At 43.9% G+C, this 23,247-nt stretch overlaps 1 protein-coding gene across 1 annotated transcript; it reads left to right on the top strand.

The window, feature by feature from the left end:
* Positions 1 to 9,915: 9,915 nt before the first annotated feature.
* LOC141174592 (aminopeptidase NAALADL1-like) lies at positions 9,916 to 22,939 on the top strand. The gene is made up of 7 exons (XM_073659533.1): positions 9,916 to 10,021; positions 11,070 to 11,160; positions 13,008 to 13,089; positions 15,810 to 15,983; positions 16,899 to 16,986; positions 17,473 to 17,565; positions 22,427 to 22,939. Exons 2-7 carry the CDS (start codon positions 11,134 to 11,136, stop codon positions 22,608 to 22,610), a joined length of 648 nt encoding a protein of 215 aa, XP_073515634.1. The 5' UTR covers positions 9,916 to 10,021; positions 11,070 to 11,133; the 3' UTR covers positions 22,611 to 22,939.
* Positions 22,940 to 23,247: the final 308 nt, after the last annotated feature.

Raw genomic sequence — 23,247 nt, 5'->3', positions numbered from 1 at the left:
CTTACAAATGCTGAGCTAAAATACTGAATGTGTGAACATGGCATTAGACCCAAGAGCTGGTATAAAATAGGAAACAGAGTCTAACCTGCGCCAAAGATGTTAAACAGTGCGCACCACAATGAAAGATTTCCGCATCTTCTTATGCTTCATCTATGTTTATATGGTCTGAATGTTACACAGGAATAGTAAATCTGCCACAGTATTTGAAGCTAATTTAAAAGGGGTTGAATAGTGAAAACAAGGATAGGTGATAACTTGCTGATCGGTGGGAGTCCGACCGTGGAGACCCACACCGATTGGGAAAATGGGGAACGCTTATCCCCTTTACGAAATGGAGCTGCAGGCCAGATGTCACTCCATTCATTCTCTATGGGGTTGCCAAAAAAAGCCGAGCCCGGCAGTCATATAGAAAATGAATGGCTTGACGATTGAGTTGCGATACCGTTGCTCCATTCTAACAGGGATAAAAGTTCCCCGTCCTTCTGATTTGATGCAGGCCCCAGTGATGGCTCACCCATCAATCAACAAGTTATCACCTATATGTCAAGAGTGTATCAGGTTTAACAGACAGTCGTTCTGGATCCGGCTGTAGAAGGTCGCTGCGCTTGGCTTTGCAGACACCTTCTTGATCTTTGAATCATCCTTCTCTCACTAGTACCCAGCGGTGATCTCTACCTTCTGCTGCTAATTAACACACCCTTGCTTGATATTTAAAAACCCTCAGTGTCTCCAGAGAGTCACTGGTGATAGAAGTATTTTCCTCTGTTCAAGCCTGGAGTTCTAGCCGTCTGCTAATTTCTTCTTGGAGTTTCTTGGTGGATATTTGTCGTGATCTTTCTCGCGTCTTCTCAAGCTAAGTGTATCCCCTTGTCTGTTTACCTTGTTTGTCTTTAGTTGCAGTGGGGCTTGTTACGCACAAGCCCATACTGACCGGCGTGAGCATGATTAGTGATCCCACTGGACCATGAACTGAGGAGTGCCTGGAGGGATGTAACTAAATATCAACTCGGTCCGACCAAGGTCACACGGCGGTTCAGTCGACTCCGTGAACCAGGGAGGAACCGAGCAGAGGGACCAGGTGCTACTCCAGGTCAGACCCCGGTCACAGCTGTTGACCCACACCAGGAAATGCAGGAACAGGCAAGGTAGGCTGGCATACAGACAGGTGGATACTGGCAGGCACGGCTGGTATACAGACAGGTGGGTATTCGCAGGCATGGCTGGTATGCAGACAGGTGGGCACTGGCAAGCACGGCGGGCATGCAGACAGGTGGGCACTGGCAGGCACGGCTGGCATGCATACAGGCGGGTGCTGGCAGGTAGGAACGCAGGCAGGATAGGGACCAGTCCAGACTGGGACACAGGAACGGAACCGCAGGTGCGGTAGACAAGCAGAGCAGAGCAAAATCCGCGGGTGCAGTAGACAAGCAGAGCAGAGAAAAACCCTCAGGTGCGGTAGACAAGCAGAGCAGAGAAAAACCCTCAGGTGCGGTAGACAAGCAGAGCAGAGCAAAACCCGCAAATGCGGTAGACAAACAGAGCAGAGCAAAACCCGCAGACGCGTAGAAAAGCAGAGCAAAGCCCGCAGATGTGGTAGACAAGCAGAGCAAAACCCACAGATGCGGTAGACAAGCAAAGCAGAGCAAAACCCACAGATGCGGTAGACAAGCTGAGCAGAGCAAAACCCGCAGATGCGGTAGACGAGCAAAGCAGAGCAAAACCCACAGATGCGGTAGACAAGAAAAGCAGAGCAAAACCCGCTGATGCTGTAGACGAGCAGAGCAGAGCAAAACCCGCAGGTGCGGTAGACAAGCAGAGCAGAGCAAATCCCGTAGGTGCGGTAGACAACAGAGCAGAGCAAAACCCGCAGGTGCGGTAGACAAGCAGAGCAGAGCAAAACCCGCAGATGCGGAAGACAAGAAGAGCAGAGCAAAACCCGCAGATGTGGCAGACAAGCAGAGCAGAGCAAAACCCGCAGATGCGGTAGACAAGCAGAGCAGAGCAAAACCCGCAGATGCGGTAGACAAGCAGAGCAGAGCAAAACCCGCAGATGCGGTAGACAAGCAGAGCAGAGCAAAACCAGAAGATGCGGTAGACGAGCAGAACAGAGCAAAACCCGTAGATGCGGTAGACGAGCAGAGCACAGCAAAACCTGCAGATGCGGTAGACAAGCAAAGCAGAGCAAAACCCGCAGATGCGGTAGACGAGCAGAGCAGAGCAACACCCGCAGATGCGGTAGACGAGCAGAGCAGAGCAAAACCCACAGATGCGGTAGACGAGCACAGCAAAACCCGCAGATGCGATAGACGAGCAGAGCAGAGCAAAACCCGCAGATGCGGTAGACGAGCAAAGCAGAGCGAAGCTCGCAGGTGCGGTAGACGAGCAGAGCAGAGCAAAACCCGCAAGTGCGGTAAACAAGCAGCGAAGAGCAAAACCGCAGGTGCGGTGAACAAGCAGAACCAGATACACACAAGGTACTTACAATGAAGTAGCGAGTGTACACAAAACTCACAAACAGAAGTTCAGAGACAACGAGTTGGAGTTAGGTGCAGGTTCAGACACTGCAGGAAAAGGAAAGGTTCGGACATAGAGACAAACAAGTAATGGGCAAGGACACAGTTCAGACAGAAACTGAACCAGGAATTAGATACAGGAACGAGCCTGGGAACTCAGCCCCCAGGGTGGCGGAGACAGACTAGAAGTCACAGATACAGGTAGCAGGCCTGGGTACACAGCCCCCAGGGGCGGAAACAGACAAGATACAGGACAGGACCTGGCAACTCAGTTGCACAGAACAAACTGAATGAAAATGTTGCTCAGGTACCTCCTACTGGGTGGAGGGGGTTTAAGTATCCAGTGACTCACAGCAATAGGCTGGGGACGCATTAGGACTGAGCACACTGTAGCTTTAAGAATCAGGAAGAAACAGCACCGCCGCCCTAAGCCAGCAGACAAAAGACATACAAACAGCAGGTACTGGAGCAAAGTGTGCAGCCTGACCTGATAGGTAAGATTGCAGTCTTGCATGGTGGGAGGTGATAAGCCGTGCAAGCATGCCGCCAGGGATGTTACAGGGCTGGCTAGTGCTCACCCCTTCCCCTCCCTACCTAGGGCCTAGCGCTAGGGTCAGACAGGGCTAAGGTATCCTGCTTGGCGATAGGTACAGAACCTATTTAGGGGCGATGGGGGAGTCAGAGTGTTAGATCTGCCTAGGGGTCTCCACTCTCCCTTTCCCTAGTTGTTGGGCTTCACCCCTTTTCCCATCGTCATACGCTGGGTTCTTCCCATACCTTGCATGACACTATCCTATGAATAGGTGATAACCTGTTTTACCAAACAACCCTTTTAAAATTCAGCAATTGGACAAGATGTAAATCAAGCAAAAAGTGTAAACTTAAGACTAGAAAGTTTGAAAACCAACCAAAATGATCACAGTAGTTTATGCTGGATGATACATTTGGCTAATTTTTAGACATTCTGGTCTAAATTTAGACTAAATATAGGACAGGATTAGGATTTCCGCTCCGCAGTTGTCTGTGTTGCGTATAATTGTACAGTAAAAGATACAGCACAGTTGACTAAAACGTTTTTGCACTGTATACCCACCTGATGGATGTCAAAAAAATTATCTTTGGCAAACTTTTACAGTCCATGGACACATAAGATGCACAAATCTGAAGAACTTTCTAGCAAATCTACTGCACACTCCGAAAACAGAGCTTAAAAGCAATGTGAACGGGGCCTGATGAGAAGTGACAAAAAGATCATGTCCAGTCAATGGGAAGCTGTTACGATGATCAATTACTCAACTGGACATGCTAACATATAGGTTGGAATCACACGTGCAGTTTTTTAAGCCATTAGATCAAGCAGGAAGGGGGAAGTACGAGTCCTTATCAAGAAAGATTATCGTGAACGCTCTTTCAGTGTAAAGCCATGTTCATACATCCCATATTTGGTCAGTATTTTACCTCAGTATTTGTAAGCCAAGACCAGGAGTGGGTGATAAATACAGAACTGGTGACGTGTTTCTATTATACTTTTCCTCTGATTGTTCCACTCCTGGTTTTGGCTTACAAATACTGATCAGATTCTGAATGTGTGAACAAGGCCTAAAAGAGCTTAACTGATGCAATATACTGAAGAGAATACACAACTGTGAATGAGGCCATACACCTAGATTTTATGTCTGTAGAATTTCCCTAAGCCGTGCAGATCACTCTTCCGACCCTGCACTCGGAATAAGGCCGCATGATTCACATGGCCTCCTCATCTCCAATCCTGGTAATGCATAGCCCCTTCATCCCCCAATCCTGGTATGCATGGCCCCCTCATCCCCCAATCCTGGTTTGCATGGCCTCCTCATTTCCCACTCCTGGTGTGTATGGCACCCCTCATCCCCCAATCCTGGTATGTATGGCCCCATCACTGCACACATAAAAAAATAAACACTTATACTCACCTTCCTTACTCATCTCTGCTCCAGCAGCTCATGTCAGCATCTGAGTAGTGCATGGCGTCACAGCCATATGCTCTCAGAAGCTGATGTGAGCTGCCGGCATATTCACTCCTCTCGATGCCGGGATTATGATCATGGAGAGGAGTGAATATGCATTCTCTTTAGTAGCGGGCACTGTCTGCAGTAGGTGCGGCTCCGCGATCCTCTGTGCCCGCTACTTAAGAGAACAAATATTCCTTCTTCTCCATGCCCTTGGGAGGGGAGAAGAGGGAATATTCATTTCCCTTTAGCAGCGGTCACACGCGGTAGCTGCAGCCGCCGGCTACTGCGTGTGTCCCACTCCTCCACCGCTGCCAGCCCCTCACCACTATACACCAACGGAATATGTATTTACTCGAGTATATACCCGAGTGTAAGCCGAGGGGGGCTTTTTCAGCACAAAAAAATGTGCTGAAAAACTCGGCTTATACTTGAGTATATTCGGTAATAAAATACCAAAAAAGCAGTTCTATATATGAGAAGAATCTGAAAAGAAGCAGCATAGATGTTCAATATATTTATTTGTGCACGAAAGTTGTTAATAACATGCAAAGATTAAAAAAGAAAGTCTGTAGATACAGTCACTTTCTATAGAAAGGAGCAGATGATGATGATTCTGCTCCTCGGGCCTTTGGTTGCACTTGTGCTGTTTTTGGACATCCAGTTCTGGATCACACATGACGGAGAGGAGAAGAGCAGGAATGTGTGATGTGTGATCTGTGTAGATGGAGCTCTTCTGGAGTCCTAAAGCACAAAGATCAACCATTTGGCCTTCAGTCTGACCATGGCCAGGAAGGAGAAGGAGCAGCCGCTTCCTTCTGTCTGTACATGACCAAGTATGAAAAGGAGCAGCCGCTACCTTCTGTCTGTACAAGGCCAAGTATGAGAAGGAGCAGCCGCTACCTTCTGTCTGTACAAGGCCAAGTATGAGAAGGAGCAGCCGCTTCCTTCTGTCTGTACAAGGCCAAGTATGAGAAGGAGCAGACGCTACCTTCTGTCTGTACAAGGCCAAGTATGAGAAGGAGCAGCCGCTTCCTTCTGTCTGTACAAGGCCAAGTATGAGAAGGAGCAGCCGCTACCTTCAGTCTGTACAAGGCCAAGTATGAGAAGGAGCAGCCGCTACCTTCTGTCTGTACAAGGCCAAGTATGAGAAGGAGCAGCCGCTACCTTCTGTCTGTACAAGGCCAAGTAGGAGAAGGAGCATCCGCTTCCTTCTGTCTGTACAAGGCCAAGTATGAGAAGGAGCAGCCGCTACCTTCTGTATGTCCATAGTCTTCTTACCACCACACTGTAGATGAGTCGTCCAGATGGTAACATAGCAAGTATGGCTGAAAGAAATCCTTCAATTTCAGCCTTTAATTACTTGCTATGTTGATCCAGAGGAAGGCAAAAAATAACCCAGAGGACTCGTTGTTGGATTATCCTCATATCAGGGGAAAAAAATTCCTTCCTGACCCCAAATATGGCGATCGGAATAAATCCCTGGATGTTTGGTGCTCGAATCTACGTGGCTGTTACGTGGTGGAAGCTCGGTAGGATTTGTCACAGTCCGGTAAATGAGAAAGTCCAGTGTAGTTGTCTCATCCAATTCATGTAAATCTTCATTCCTAGATGTTACTGGAATGGGGCTGATTATTATCAGCCTAATACTCCTGTAAGAAGAGAAATATACATGTCTGAGAATCGGCTCCTCACATATATACTGTATACGGGGGGGTATAATAATAAGGCGTATAGTGGGTATGCATGTTACTGGGCAGTGATAACACTATTTTTCCCTATGTGCTACACTTACTTAGTCTTATTTGAATGGTGGGTCGGCTCTGCCGGACTCCACGTCGCTCCAGTTTATGAACTGGAAGAATGGGTGCTCTCGGATGGTCGATGTTATGGCAAATCGGGAAAATGGAGTTTTGCAGAGAAGCTGGAAAATGATAAAGACCATTAGTCATTATATTATGTATTATTAATGATACATTATTACACAATATCTATCGACTGTCTACATTTAATCTTCTACCTCTCCTTATAATCACCCATTATCCTCCTTTATCTGACCCTACTCACCCCGTCTAAGATGTCAATGGCATCAATGCTGATCCCGGGTGGAAAATATGGGACGTCCTCCTGCAGAGACTTGTGGTACTCCTTCGTTGAGCCTCGGCTATAGAATGGCTTTATCCCTACAATCATCGTATATAGGATGACACCGAAGGAAAATGAGTCCACCAGATGGTTGTAGCTCTTACCGTCCATTATCTGTGGGAACATAAGATAGGAGATGATCTGAATATACCGGGGAGGGGATTTACACACAGAGGCTATAAGGACCGATCTGTGGATAGATATCTGCAGGATACTTTGTGATCAGATTATTCTTCAGTCCTACTATCGCCATTAATCACACAGGGATGTTACTTACCTCGGGTGCGATGTAACCTTTCGTGCCAACATATTTGTTCAATATGTCGTCCTCAAACATGACTATGGCTGATAAGCCAAAGTCAGAGATTTTAATGTGTCCGGTCTCATTGAGGAGGATGTTCCCTGGCTTCACGTCCCTGCAGGGAGAAGACAATGATTGTGAGGAGAATTCATGAAAAGAACTTTCTACAATAGATATGTAAGGAGACAACAGAGAGTCACAGGGGACAGATTTATGAAGCTGAACTGATTACCGATGTATGATGTCACGTTCATGCAGGAATTGGAGTCCGCACACCATCTCTGCCGCAAAGAGTCTGTGGAGTAGAGAGTACAGGTTGGATCAGTGGTTAGATACACAATCAAAAAGACAACATCAGGAGATCACACAGGTGTCCTATTTATGTCATAACTTTCTCCTGTTGTCATTGTCTATTGGTCTTGGACTACAATGTATAGGCAGCAGATCAGTATAAGACTTTACCTTGTTGTTTCTGCATCAAAAGGCATCAATCGTGCCATGTGGCCACTCAGGTCTCCTTTGGCCATAAAGTCCATGGCTACTTTATATTCTGTAGGTGTCTCCATGACTGCTCGTGCTGACATTAGGTAGCGGCACCCGGTGGCTATTAGCAGGACGTCCATCTCTGCACTGATCATCTCCTCTGAACAACGACTCTTGTTCATGATTTTCACGGCCAGCAGTTCTTTACTGACCGGATGTGATGCCAAGATGACCTGGGGGAAAATCATAACAGATCAGACCCGACTCTCATCTATTATAGGGATCTGTGTAATGGATCACTGGTTTATCCCAGTCACCATTACATATGAACACCCAGTAATGAATATGTATCTCCCTCCTGTGTATCTGGGGCAGGATACATTGGGGAGCACGGAGGAGTAGAGATTCACACTTACTTTTCCAAAGCCTCCCTTTCCAAGATCTTTCTGGAATTCGAGACTGCAAATGTCAATAGGAATATTGGCATCCCCAAGGTCTTGTACGGGTATGTCCGATGAGTCAGAGGATGTCTCACTGCTTCCATCTGCTGAGATTATACAAGATTTATTAAGAAATATATCTCCAGAACCTACATTACATTTTAAACAGATTTATAGAAATCAGCAGAAAATGTCTAATATTTAGTTTTTCCTTTATCAAAATTGTCTATTAGCAAAAATGTCCCCGTTGCCCGTAGCAACGATTCACAGCACAGATTCTATTTCTTAACATTCCATCATAGAACAATGAAATGTGACTGGTTGCTACGAGGCCTGTACATAATATTAGGAGTATAATCCCCCTCACCCCCAGTCGTATTATACTGAGTAAGTTTCTATCTTACCTGGTTCATCATTGTCCACTGATCTGTCAGATGAAGAATCACTCAGCTGGAAGAGAAACTCTGGGATGGAAATGGTTTCAGATGATGACTGGGATCTCCATAGTGCACCATTCCCATTTATAATGGGTTTAGCATAGATCAGATGTCTCCTGCATTGGACAACCCAGTCTCTGCTGTTCCTAATTCTTTTCTGGGCTGCTGCTCTTTGCAGGTTCGGTGTTTCTAGACTTTCAGATGTGGATGAGACTTGTCTCGATGTTTCTTGGAGAACCTCTTCCACCTCTATCTCTGCGCTGATATTTCTCCGCTTATTGAGGATGGCTTCTTTGTTCATCCTCCTTATTTCAGGGACCAGATCTCCGATTTTTTTCAAGGAGATAAGGATGGCCCTCTGAAGCTCAGCGGAGGCTGCAGAGTGAGACTCCATGAGGTTCTCCATGGTCCTTCTCTCTGTAAGGATCTCATTTCTTTTGGACTTTCTCATTTTATCCAGATGTTCTCGTTTGGACGCCATCTCTGAGGCGTCAGTGTCCATGTCCGGTAATATAATGTCTTTTCGCCCTAAAGCGAACAACGGTTTCTGCTCTTCATTTAATCCTCTCCTCTCTCTTAGAACCCGATCTCTTTGGGCTCTTTTTCTTTCTTTATCCATTGTAGAATAAATTTTTGCTTTGTCACAAAAACAAAAGAACTCCCTCACCCTTGGGGGTCTGTGAGGCAGTGATTTCCTTTAGGCCATAACACTGGGATCTAGAATGCGATGATGTCATCACACCACTTGTGACATAACATTTATCTTGATGTCACAGTGCTGCAATCTCTCTCCCTCATTTTCTCTCTGTGCATACATATATATATATATATATATTTATATATATATACAGTTAGGTCCATATATATTTGGACAGAGACATTTTTCTAATTTTGGTTCTAGACATTACCACAATGAATTTTAAACAAAATAATTCAGATGCAGTTGAAGTTCAGACTTTCAGCTTTCATTTGAGGGTATCCACATTAAAATTGGATGAAGGGTTTAGGAGTTTCAGCTCCTTAACATGTGCCACCCTGTTTTTGAAGGGACCAAAAGTAATTGGACAATTGACTCCAAGGCTATTTCATGGACAGGTGTGGGCAATCCCTTCGTTATAATATCACTCCAGGCCAGCTAATCAAAAGAGGAGCTGCGGATGCAGTCTGGTAGGCGGCAATTCGCAGGACACCCATCCAGCAGCCACAAAATACTGACTTGGGCACTTTTACTAGGGTCCTGTGAATCGATTCAAGACCCTTGCTGATCAACAAAATAAAGGGGCTTCACTGCACGTCAGGTTGCACTGCTGACCCTTCATTGTTTGCACAGATACATCATTCTTTATACGAATGGCTGTGCCTGATATAGCATCTCAGTCCTATTCAAGATGGAGTGTTGCATCCACATCCCGCGGATTATCAAATCAACCTAGGAATCGGACACCAATGATTAAACATTGAGGGCTCCTTCCAAAGATAGACCTTCAAGTTTTACTCCCTGGAATTTATCTAATAGGGATTCTCTGAAATCTCATACAAGTTCTTGACCAGAAGAAATAGTAACCATGACTGGTCCATTTTTAGAACCGCGTATTAACCATTCCCTCCTATTACCCCCCTAGGTGGCAACACCAGTCAGTGCTTCCCTGAGTGTCTATGACAACTGGATTCGTCACTTTAATCGAACCAGCTCACTGCATGGGAAACTGATACCTCAGTAAGTCACTCTTCTATAGCTTCAGTCACATTTCCGCTTTTTTTAAAATCAGGTTTTCCTTAGCTATTTGATGCAATTCCCATTCAATAAGAGAATACCACAATCCATAAAATATAAAAAAAACCAGTTTGCTTAATTAATGTATAAATTCAATACAAACAATAATAGAATAGACATGATAAACAGGTAAAAAATTGAATGTACACATATTGATATGAGCAAGATTTAACCAAGGATGACAACCACTGAGGAAGCAGCGGCGAAACACATGTTGGGGTGGGTAAACACCATTCTGCAATCAGGTGTCTTCTTATATGATTTATCTCCTGTAGGGTTACTTTTAGGCTTACTTATCTGGTGAGGTCATCCTTGTTGCCACTTTCATACAAGTGTACTGTATTTCACGCTCTGTATACCGCAATGCACGGACCAGCCGCGGACCTCCTGACCCAATCTAACAGTACATATATGCCTATGATGCTGATAGTTTGGGTCAGGAGACCAATTTCTGTATACAGAGTGTGAAATACAGTACACTCATCTGAGAGTGGCCATATTTTGATACTACCATTTTTTTTTACATGTTGGGAGTTATTACAAGTTTTTGGCACATATGTGATAATTCACGCAGACCCCTACACATGCTTACTGCCTGACTTATATCATACCTGAACCACAGCAACAGTGCTTCCTCAGGGGGTGACACCCCTGGTGAATCTTTCTAGCATTAATGTGTACACATTTTTTTTTACCTGTTATGTGTCTATTTTATCATTGTCTGCATTGCATTTCTACATTAATAAAGTGAATTATTTTTATAATATATGGGGTGATGGATGCTATCATTGTAGAGGAATTGCTAGTAATTTTGGGAAAGTCACACTCAATAATTAGTAACTAGGCCGTAACGTAGGTTTATGGCTACATCAGGCATATCTATAATGGCTGCACTATAAACACTGGTGTGAACATAATCTTTATTTTATTTCTACTGCCATATGTTTCCACTTTTCATATACTCTTTATAACATCTCTATTTTCCATACAGGTTGGGCACACTCGGTGCCGGCAGTGACTATGCTCCATTCCTTCATTATTTGGGCATCTCATGCATGGACATCGCATACACCTATGACAGGGTAAGGCCGATTAAAAATCTAACCTAATAAATAAATAAATTAAAAAAGCAACTTTGGGTTCCCCTATTTTTGAGAACCAGCAAAGGTAAAGCAGACAGCTGGGGGCTTATATTATCAGGCTGGGAAGGTCCATGGTTATTGGTCCTTCCCAGCCTAAAAATACCAACCTGCACCCGATCCAGAAGTGGAGAATCACATTGGATGTGCTAATTCTGGTGCTTTGCCCGGCTCTTCCCAATTGCCCTGGTGCGGTGGCAATCTGGATAATGCTAGTTGGGGTTGATGTCAGCTGTGATTTGTCAAAATTTACTAACCCAGTAATCAAAAATAAAAACACACACACACAAAAATACTTTGTGTGAATAAAGACTCCCCCATATTTTCCCTGGTACCCCAATTTATTAAAAAAAAGTCATGCAGATCCGTCGTAGTCTTGGGAATCCGCTATTTTTTACATTTATTTATTAAGTTAACCCAGCATAAAAAGCTGGATAATAAACTTCACATGAAAGTCACTAAAGGGTGCAAGTTTATTATATGTAGTGGGCTTGTGAAATTATATATCTACAGAACATCTATCTATGCTATCCATGCTATATATTTGTTATTATCTATCTAATATCTTTATATCATCTATCTATATCTTTATATGAGATTGCTTTGTTAGTTTTGGAAACTAGCTTTAAGTTATATAGAGTATTACAGCATGTAAAAGATGATGTTAAAAACAGATTACGTATGTATGTTATACGGATGCTAAGCGAGGAAAAAAAATCGCACATACGCATGACACTCGCCAAGTTTTCAGGATGAACATCGGAGCAATATTTCTACGCAGATGTGAGCGAACCATAACTGAGCTAAACGGATGAAAAAGATCTATCAAACTGGTTAAATAAACACAAGGTTAAAAAAAAGCATAAATAACCTATTTAAAGGAATGTGAAAAACATTTAATTACTTTTCTTGCTGTCATCCAGATCTACAGTCAGCATTAGCCCTATTCAGATTGTCAGTTTTTTTTCTTGCAAGTAAGAAAACTGGATTGATTTTCATCAGTGTTTGGTCAGTGTCAGTTTTTACCATCAGTGATTTTCTGTTATGGCCAAAAAAAAAATTGCAAATTTTCTTTTCCTACCCGCTACAATGTGAAAGGGAATATCTGGTCTTAAGCTACAAGTCTGCAATCGCTGTGCGACTGCGGGCTTGTGAATCCTTACATTGCGCGCATTGCGCACTCTCAGAATTCTCTGGTATCGGGAGTGGCAAGTTTGTGATTTGTATACATGCGGTCCTATGCCAACTAGACGTTCGTGGCCTTGCAAGAGTATTGAGCACGAACGACCAAACTCGTCTAGTCGGAATGTGGCCGGAAGTATGCATATTGAATACTTGGCCGCTCCCGGCAAATCCTCACAGCTCACAGTGCGATGTGAGGATTTATAAGTCTGAAGTCATATAGAGTGACTGCAGACTTGTAGCTTAAGACCAACAACCCCTTTAATCTTGGACAGCACACTGACTGCAGACTGATGCCACTCGTGCTGTCTGCGATTTTCAATCACCCATCGACTTGATGGGTAATTTTGGTGTTTGACTCCAATCAGAAACACATGTCTACGTGATTTTGTTGCAGACGCATGGTGCGCAAAAAAACATGGACATCTGAAAAAGTGCAGTGCTTGCAGAAAATTTGCCCTGGGGTAGAAAACACCTTTAAGGTGCAATCTTTGCTTTTTTATATATGTACTAAATACAATTATAACAATGCTAAAATTCTTATTAGCAGTCCAGTAATTATGTTCTTCCTATATGATGTAGTTATATCTCTTTTCTTCACTCCACAGAGCAAGTCCTCCGCCCGTATCTACCCTGCGTATCACACTGCGTTTGACACGTTTGACTATACAGATAAACATATCGATCCAGGTATCACATTGTCTCTGACGCGCCCCTGGGCCTGTGTCGCGCTGCGTTGCGCACGCGGGAGCTTACCCGGAGCCGGATCTCTTGAGGGTCGTAGTCTCGTGGCGGTGACCCGGTCCGTGCCCAGGGAGTCAAACTGAGCGGCGATGTAACAGCGGTAGATGCAGGACGACTACGCCACCCGTTGAATGCAGCTATGGAGCTGCCGCTGCAGGACAGTCCGCTGAGGCCGGTGGATGGATGGTGCAGCGTAGATGGTATAACCCCCAACGGGAGGGGTATGGCCTCAGGGCAGCAGATGTGGATGATGGGGGTAGCAGGAACCACTCAGAGACGGTGCGGTGTAATTCAGGGTCTTTACTGGTAACAACGATAGACCCTCCCGGAGTACTTGCTAGTGAACGGGGCCTGGTCAGTCCTTGAGCAGATGGGATCTCCCCTGGCCAGGCGGAGTTGTAGGCCTCCCAAACTGACTGTACTCTTCTGGCTACCTTGCTAGAAGCGGATATAAGTAGCGCACGTCCCTGAGTGTACCGTGTGGTGCTCACCCGTATGGCCGGTGACTCGGGGCCTTCTAATGGCTTCCACTCCACGATGGCGGTGCTGGTCCCACGCGTGTGACCGTGCCTTCGGGTTTCTGGGCCTGAGGACCTGAAATCCCCTGCCGGTCGGCTTCTGCTGCTGGGTAAGAGTTAGTCCCCACAGCCTCGGACGCCGGGTCCGGTAAGAAAGCTTCTCAGTCAGGGCGAGCTCTGCAGCTGCCAGCCCCTGACTCGTAGTAGTATTGCTTCTGCTCTTTCTTGTCTCTACTCTCCTTGACTCCAGGCTCAGGCCCCAGGACAGGGCCTGCCTGTGGAGCAGAGCCCATAGAGCAGCTCTGCTCCCTGTCTTCTCCTCTCAGAACCCCCTACCCTGCCTCAGCCCCAGGTTTATATAGGGGAAGTCCTTCCCCTCCCAAGACTGGGCAGGAGGTGTGGCATGCACAGGATCCCTGACCAAAGGACCTCCCACCTGCTCTCAGACGTAATATCTCTATCACTGTGGCAACCAGACCCCTGGGGTGTCACATCTCCATGCCACAGCACAGAGCGATCGCTATAATATAAGAACTCGTTCACATGGGCATTTCAACTTTGTGTTGCTCATAAATTGGTCCCAAGTGAATGTGACTATAACTCGTGTCTGCTATGTCACAGCACACTCCATATTTTCCTATGCTGGAATTATACTATATGGATAAAAGTCCCATAGTTAAATATTAATAAATTCTGCTAGATGTGTCTCACCAGATTTCAGAACATAAGCTGCATACATTATTACATCTTTATCGACTTGATGGGGCTGGTGAAATTGGTTTGAAAATCCATGTCAGATCCATGTATAATCTTTTTTTTAAATTCTTTTACTACTTGGGGTTAAAATGAGCATTTTATGAGTCCTTTGAGCCATGTACAGAAATTCTGACATGTATTTTCAAAGTAAGTACACCAGTCAGATCAGATTTAAGAGATTTATGTAATAATATATATTTAGCCTTGTAAAATTTAGTGTCAGATCCAAATGTAATAAGTTATTAATTTGATGTATTTAAAAGGGAAAAGCTTGTGTGTAGATATTGCTGTTGCACAGTATAAAGCTATGTTCACATGTTGCGTTTTTGCAGTGTTTTTTTTCCTGCAAATTAAAAGCTGCTTTTTATAGCACCAGCAAAAGCTGTGGGATTTCATAAATAGAAAACTACAGCATGTTTTAAATCTGCAGCATGTCAATTCTTTCAGCGTTTTTGCAAGTTTTTTTCACCATAGAAAGCAACAAGTGAAAAAGTGCTGCACAAAAGAGCAACCCTGCATTTTTGGTGAATAAAATTAACTTTATTAAACATGTACTGCAGACAAATGACACATGCTATATAATCCGGACCAAAAAAATGGCAGCAAAAACTCACGAAAAAAGCAGCAAAAACGTAGCAAAATTAGCTTTTTTTAAACCAGCTTCTTTTGGCCTGCAGAAAAAAAAATGCAGCAAAAATGCATAATGTGAACTTATCCTAATAGAGTCAGTCTGGTGTCCGTTTCTTAAACCAAATGAAAAGTGTACCGTGCTGGATTTTACAACTAATAGGAATTTTCTGTGATCGGTTTGCTGCATTAATCTCATGTTTCTGTTCCTAGAACGGAACAAAGATATGGAACTCAAAACGCAGTGTGAACTGGGCCTTATGGCGCCACCTGCTGTTCATTTGATTCCCTTTTAGAACATTCGTCCAATGTGTTGGCGAGAAGCGGCTTTAGATTCTTATTAACTGGCTTACACAATCTTTGCCGTCCAAGTAAAAGAGAATCTAGGAGTTGGCTGCTGAGCACGTGTAAATGACAAAACTGGGCAAATAAGATGGTCCTAGTCAAATCTAATCAAAAGAACAGTAGGGGGCGCTATAATGTATGTAACAGCCATATCTACTGTAGACACAGGAGCATTTTTTTAATTATTCCAAAGTAATGTAAAGTTGTTTTATAACCAAAGGGGTGCAAAAAACTGAGGAATAAAGGAATTCATTCAAACAAAAAATTTTCATCTATGTGTTCTCTTCTGGGATTAATTCTAATCAGGTAGAAGGGATGCTTTTTCCTTTCTTTTTTTCCTTCCCTGCACTATGTAGATCATTATCTCCACCATGTCCTTGAGCTTAAAGTCAGACTCACATCTTCTATATTGGATTTTAGGATTCACCAGCCATCAGACCGTGGCCCGCACAGCGGGTAATGTTCTGCTGCGACTTGCAGACAGTCTCATCCTTCCACTCGGACCACTGGATTATGCAGAACTGCTGGAAAACTACTACAGCACTGCTGAAACGGAGTTTTCCACCGGGCTTATAGCCAACGGAATCCAATTAGGTAATGGGTGAAAAATGATATCCATGTATAAAAGAACCGGTCCATTTATTATTTAGGTGCCATTAATAGGTGAGGGAACAATTATGTCCACTAAACCCCACAATGTGCCAACCACTAATCTGTGCCCTTCATCTCTTGTAGCCATTCATTGAACGCCCCCATATAGGCCTCATGCACACTGTATGTCTGTACAGGGGCATACAGAGGCCATAGACACTATAGATTCATACAGAATAAAACAGGGAAAACATCTGGAAGCCACTATACAGCAGCTGCCATATCACAGCTACAGAAGGCAATGTTCTTCCCTGAAGAATTTAAATTCAATTTCCCCAATCCTTTTTTCCCCATCACATCTGCAGCCATGTAGAGGGCCTCAAAGGGGTTGTTCAGGCTCTAGGTGACTGCAGACTTGTGAATCCTCACAGTATGCACAGTGCACACTGTCAGGATTCACGGATGCCGGGAGCAGGCAGTAATGTGATCACAAAGATGCAATTTGAATACTTTCAGCCGCATTCAGACTAGACGTGTCACGTCTAGTTGGCATGTGACAGCATGTATATAAATCACATACTTGTGGTCACGTGCTGGCCAGCTCCCGGTAAATCCTGACAGAGCGCACACTGTACGCTATGAGGATCCACAAGTCTACAGTAACATTCAGTGGCTGCAGACTTGAACCCCTTTTGTCCAATTTTGAAAAAGTTAATATAACCGATTTTTATAATCATGAAGAAGTTCTGTGGCCACCACGGCTGCTCCCACAGGGCTCATCAGTTATTTAGCTTGGCCTAAAAGTAATTCTGCCTCGTAATCCAGCGTATGAGTGCAGGAATGGGCAGAGAAGTCGTGCAGGTGAGGAAGGGGACACAAATTCGGAGACAGTAATAACGCAGTCCATCTGTGTTTCAGCACCGTTGAAGACTGCAGTTGCAAGATACAAGACATTTTCGGAAGCGCTGAACAAGACAATTTCAGAGCTGAAAGACACGAAAGAAACGTAAGTTAGTTGTACAATGTATCCTCACATTCAGCATGAAGGTCAGGAATGACAGCTCTTTAAAAGAGGTTATCCACTACTTTTTCATTGATGACCTATGTCTGATCGGCCGGGGTCCGACACCCGGCATCCCCGCCGATCAGCTGTTCTCAGTGGCGGCGGCTCCCGGCCGCAACTGCTCGATTGCGGAGCTGCTCCATCTTCTGATAGTGGCCGCAGCAGTGTACTGCACATCCGCCTCCTATTTCAAATCAATAGTAGGCGGATGAGCAGTACCCGACCACGGCCATTATCAGAAGACGGCCAGCTGCGCAAGTGAGCACTTCCGGCCGAGAGCCACCGACACTGAGAACAGCTGATCGGGGGGGGGGGTGCCGGGTGTCGGACCCCAACCGATCAGACATTGATGACCTATCCTAAGGATAGGTCATCAATGCAAAAAGTAATGGACAACCTCTTTAACCATGTTTCCTTCTTCCCATCTAGGCCACTAAGAGTTCGCATGATCAATGACCAACTAATGCTGCTGGAGCGAGCCTTCATCAATCATTTTGCCTTCCCAGATAAACTTTATTACAGGTACTATATTTTATTACTCTATGCTAAATTAAAGAAACACTAAACTTAGAAATCAATGTGAAAACTAATCAAGAAATCCAGTTGCCCTCACTGTTGGGGCTTGTTCACACATTGCATTTTTACCAAGGAAAAATGCAGCGTTTTACAGTACCAGCGATGAGAATGAGATTCCTGAAATGTCATGTACATGCTGCTTATTTTTTCCTTGCAGATTTAACCCATTAAAGCTTTTTTTTTTAAATGTTTAGCATGTCAATTTTCTCAGTTTTTTTCCACCCATTCAAATGAAGGGGGAAAAAAAAAACAAGTAAAAAAGCTACAAAATTGTACGTATTCCACCCAGTATTTTACCTGGGTGATCGAGCTACTAAATAAAATCACCTATGTAGTTTTACACTTTCACAAAAAGTTGCATTGATTTTTTTTTTTTTACTGTACCCACTGATGGAACGCCCTCTAGTGCTCACATTGAGTTGTGCAGGTGAAGTTTAAAGAGGCACTCCTCCCATCTAGTGATGAGCGAGTATGTTCTGTTAACCCTTTCGCCGAGTATACTCGGGCGAGCACCGAGTATTTACAGCGTGCTCGGGGGTTACGTTTTCGTCGCTCCCTGAACATGATTTGCGACTGTTTGACAGCTTTAATACATGTGAGGAATGTCTATTTCTTACACATTCCTCACATGTATCAAAGCTGTCAAAAAGTCGCAAATCATGCACACGGGAGTGATTCAAACATATCACCGAGCACGCTATAAATACTCGGTGCTCGGCGAAAGGGTTAACAAAACATACTCGCTCATCACTACTCCCATCCTATTAATATATTGCAATTAGTGTTGAGCATTCCGATACTGAAATATCGGGTATTGATCGATATTCGCGGTATCGGAGTTCCGATACTGAGTTCCGATACTTTTAGAATATCGAATACCGGAATCGGAAGTTCCCATAATGCCTGCGCTCTGCAGTGTCTCTGAAAGATGACAAGCTGGATGGCAGCGCTCAGCTTACTGTACTTGTCATTTAGTGTTAAAGGATTTATTTAAAAAAATAATACTGTTTTCATGCACCGTCTCTTTAAAAAAGCCGACCGGCAATTCAGCAGCGGTATACACCGGTACCCGACAATTTACAACAGAAAGAATAGAGCATCACACATAGATTAGATAGATAGAAACATGTCAGTCACATATATAAGAAGTACAGTGACAGTGTTGCTTACTGTACTTGTCATTTAGTGTTAAAGGATTTATTAAAAAAAATAATAATGTTTTCATGCACCGTCTCTTTAAAAAAGCCTGCCGGCAATTCAGCAGCGGTAACCGACAATTTAGAATAGAAAGAATAGAGCATCACACATAGATTAGATAGATAGAAACATGTCAGTCACATATATAATAAGTACAGTGATAGTGTTGATTACTGTACTTGTCATTTAGTGTTAAAATAAAGGATTTATTAAAAAAAAAATGGCGTGGGGTTCCCCGTAATTTTAGTCTCTAGCGGAGGTTAAGCAGATGGCTGGGGCAGATGTTTGAAGCCTGGGAAGGGGGTAATACCCACGGAGCTTCCCAGGCTACTAATATCAGCCCCCAGCTGAATACCTAGCCTTTACTAGCTATTAAAATGGGGGACCCCAAATAAAATGACGTGGGGTCCCCCCTATTTTAATAGCTAGCAAAGGCTAAGCAGACAGCTGGGGGCTGATATTAATAGCCCAGGAAGGGTGCCATGAATATTGGCCCCCTCCCAGGCTAGAAACACCAGCCGTCAGCCACCCCAGAAATGGTGCATCCATAGGATGCGCCAATTCTGGCACTTAGCCTCGCTCTTCCCACTGCCCTGTAGCGGTGGCAGTGGGGTAATAGGGCTGGGGTTGATATTAGCTTATAATGCCAGCTGACATCAAGTCCAGGTTAGTAATGGAGAGGCATCTATAAGACACTCCCATTACTAACCCCATAGTCAAAGTTAAAAAAAAACACAAACACCCAGAATAAAGTCCTTTAATTGAAATAAAGACACAATTCTTTATTGTTCTAAATTAAACCATACTTACGATCACGCCCATTCCAGCTGAAGCCAACGATCTCCTGCAATAAAAGTAAAATAATAAAGTAACATCATCCTTACCTTTCCATGGTTCCCACGACAGCTTCTGCTCTGCTACATTCACATGACAGGCTGGATCGCAGCTGAACTCTGCCATCCAGTCTGTCATCTCAATGCCTTCCCAGCGTGGGAGAATTCTCCTGCTCAAGCGCTGAGTGCTGAGAATTTTCCCACGTTGTCAGTGACGTGCATGAGGCGAGCTGAGTTCATTGGACATGAGCTCACCTCATGCACGTCACTGACAGCGTGGGAAAATTCTCCTGCACTCACCGCATGCGCAGGAGAATTTTCCCACGCTGTCAGTGACGTGCATGAGGTGAGCTGAGTTCATTGGACATGACCTCGGCTCATCTTTATGCCGTCACAGCGATACACTGATGAGCGCAAGCATGCCTGCGCTTCTCAGTGTCTGCGGGATGACAGGCTGGATGGCAGCTTTCGGCTGCGGTCCAGCCTGTCATGTGAATGTAGCAGAGCAGAAGCTGTCGTGGGAACCATGGAAAGGTAAGGATGATGTTGCTTTATTATTTTACTTTTATTGCAGGAGATCGTTGGCTTCAGCTGGAATGGGCGTGATGGTAAGTATGGTTTAATTTAGAACAATAAAGAATTGTGTCTTTATTTCAATTAAAGGACTTTATTCTGGGTGTTTGTGGGGTTTTTTTAACTTTGACTATGGGGTTAGTAATGGGAGTGTCTTATAGACGCCTCTCCATTACTAACCTGGGCTTGATGTCAGCTGGCATTATAAGCTAATATCAACCCCAGCCATATTACCCCACTGCCACCTCTACAGGGTAGTGGGAAGAGCGAGGCTAAGTGCCAGAATTGGCGCATCCTATGGATGCGTCATTTCTCGGGCAGCTGACGGCTGGTGTTTCTAGCCTGTGAGGGGGCCAATATTCATGGCACCCTTCCTGGGCTATTCATATCAGCCCCCAGCTGTCTGCCTAGCCTTTGCCAGCTATTAAAATAGGGGGGACCCCACGTCATTTTATTTGGGGTCCCCCATTTTAATAGCTAGTAAAGGCTAGGTATTCAGCTGGGGGCTGATATTAGTAGCCTGGGAAGCTCCGTGGGTATTACCCCCTTCCCAGGCTTCAAGCATCTGCCCCAGCCATCTGCTTAACCTCCGCTAGAGACTAAAATTACAGGGATCCCCACGCCAATTTTTTTTAATGAATCCTTTATTTTAACACTACACTGTGCTTATTATATATGTGACTGACATGTTTCTATCTATCTAATCTATGTGTGATGCTCTATTCTTTCTATTGGAAATTGTCGGGTACCGCTGCTGAATTGCCGGCAGGCTTTTTTAAAGAGACGGTGCATGAAAACACTATTATTTTTTTTAATAAATCCTTTAACACTAAATGACAAGTACAGTAAGCAACACTGTCACTGTACTTCTTATATATGTGACTGACATGTTTTTATCTATCTAATCTATGTGTGATGCTCTATTCTTTCTGTTGTAAATTGTCGGGTACTGCTGCTGAATTGCCGGCCGGCTTTTTTAAAGAGACGGTGCATGAAAACACTATTATTTTTTTTAATAAATCCTTTAACACTAAATGACAAGTACAGTAAGCAACACTATCACTGTACTTCTTATATATGTGACTGACATGTTTCTATCTATCTAATCTATGTGTGATGCTCTATTCTTTCTGTTATAAATTGTCGGGTACCGCTGCTGAATTGCCGGCCGGCTTTTTTAAAGAGACGGTGCATGAAAACACTATTATTTTTTTTAATAAATCATTTAACACTAAATGACAAGTACAGTAAGCAATACTGTCACTGTACTTCTTATATATGTGACTGACATGTTTCTATGTATCTGATCTATGTGTGATGCTTTATTCTTTCTGTTCTAAATTGTCGGGTACCGGTGTATGCCGCTGCTGAATTGCCGGCTTTTCATGTAATACATTCTACATTATTCTTAGTTGTTTTCCTTCATGTAGAATTAACCTACAAGGAAAGAAAGGGTTTATTTTCATTCCGATATTTGTGTCCCATTGACTTGCATTGGTTTCCGGTATCGGAATCGGCGATATCCGATATTTTTTGGGTATCTGTCCGATCCAATCCGATACGATATTTCCCGATATCGGAAGGTATCGCTCAACACTAATTGCAATCATCATATTACATAACACTGTGTACTTACAATTGCTCATTTTGCTTTTCTACCCAGATATTTCTCCTCTTTTCTCTGCTCTATGTAGAAACAGGAAGTCTCTTTTCCCTGCATGAATCATCCCCCTTTTCACCTCCTCACCCAGTTGCTCCCTCCTCCCCCTGTCAGGGACTTTTGCAGTAACTTGTGACCTGTGCAGAGAAAATTGACCTCCTGTTTCTACATAGAACTTAGAAGGATTCAGCTAGTCAGTTTTTAACCACGGGATGTCAAAGAGATAAGAGAAGAATTAGCTGGGTAGAAAGGCAAAATAAGCAATTGTAAGAACACAGTGCTGTATAATATGATGACTGCAATATATTAAGAGGATAAAAACTTTGATGGGAGGAGGAGGGCTTCTTTAACATTGGCTGTATGACCTGCAAAAGAGATGGAGCAGTGCAATAAAGGCTTTTGGAGCAAATAGGGCTAATTTTGTGATATGTTAAGAAATGTGTTCCCTTTGAGATACTACTTCAAGGTCAGAGTAGGCTTTATTCCTGCTGTAGAGTGTTTGTAATAATTCGCTCGCTTACATCAGTCTCCTTCACCCCCGCAGTCATGTGATCTGGGCGTCCCGGAGTTCCAGCGTGGTCACATTCCCCGGCATTGCAGACGCTTATGCCAATGCAGTTTCCACAGGGCTGAAAACGGACTGGGACATTGTCCACCACCACATCACTGTGGCCGCCACCGCTGTGGATAATGCTGCATCAACTCTGGAAACCGCAGCGTCCATTTAACAATAGGACTGAAATTAAAACCGCACGGCGTTAATTTATATCCCATACCGCTCTCCTGTGGTTTACTACCCAAGAATCATTGAAAGTCTAGAACTAATATAGTCTACAATGTGGTGCTATATAAAAGCTGGGCTGAGAGGTTCTTCAGCACTGTACTGCCCTCATGATCATATGGTTCACATGGATTTTGGCTTCAATGGGAACAATTTAAAAAAAAAAACCGCAACCATCTTGTCCATACGATTCCCATTCTGCAACTCACTCTTATTGAGAATTCATTGGAGCAGATTTACTATTGTCAGCGTGTCTCAAATCTACTTTTACTGTTGAACTAAAATTCTGATTAAAATAAATGTAGACATTTTTATTAATAATTTGAGCCAAAAAAAGAACAGATGTTTGCATTCTTGTTAGTATCTATAAAAGAAGACTCAAGTTTGGCAAGATTTATTTCTGGCTTGCACCAATTTTTAGGTGCAAGGTCTATGTCTAAAGTATAAGGCCAAGTTCACACGTTGAGTATTTGGTGAGTTTTTGAGTGGGTGATAAATACAGAAGTGGTGACATGTTTCTATTATACTTTTCCTCTGATTGTTCCACTCATTCATTTGGCTTACAAATGCTGAGGTAAAATACT

This window comes from Phyllobates terribilis, unplaced genomic scaffold (assembly GCF_046119375.1).
Source record: "Phyllobates terribilis strain yellow unplaced genomic scaffold, ASM4611937v1 Scaffold_13__5_contigs__length_258822181, whole genome shotgun sequence".
Taxonomy (NCBI): Eukaryota; Metazoa; Chordata; class Amphibia; order Anura; family Dendrobatidae; genus Phyllobates; species Phyllobates terribilis.
Note: the sequence above shows the minus strand (reverse complement) of the source record. Positions and strands in the feature narration are given on the sequence as shown.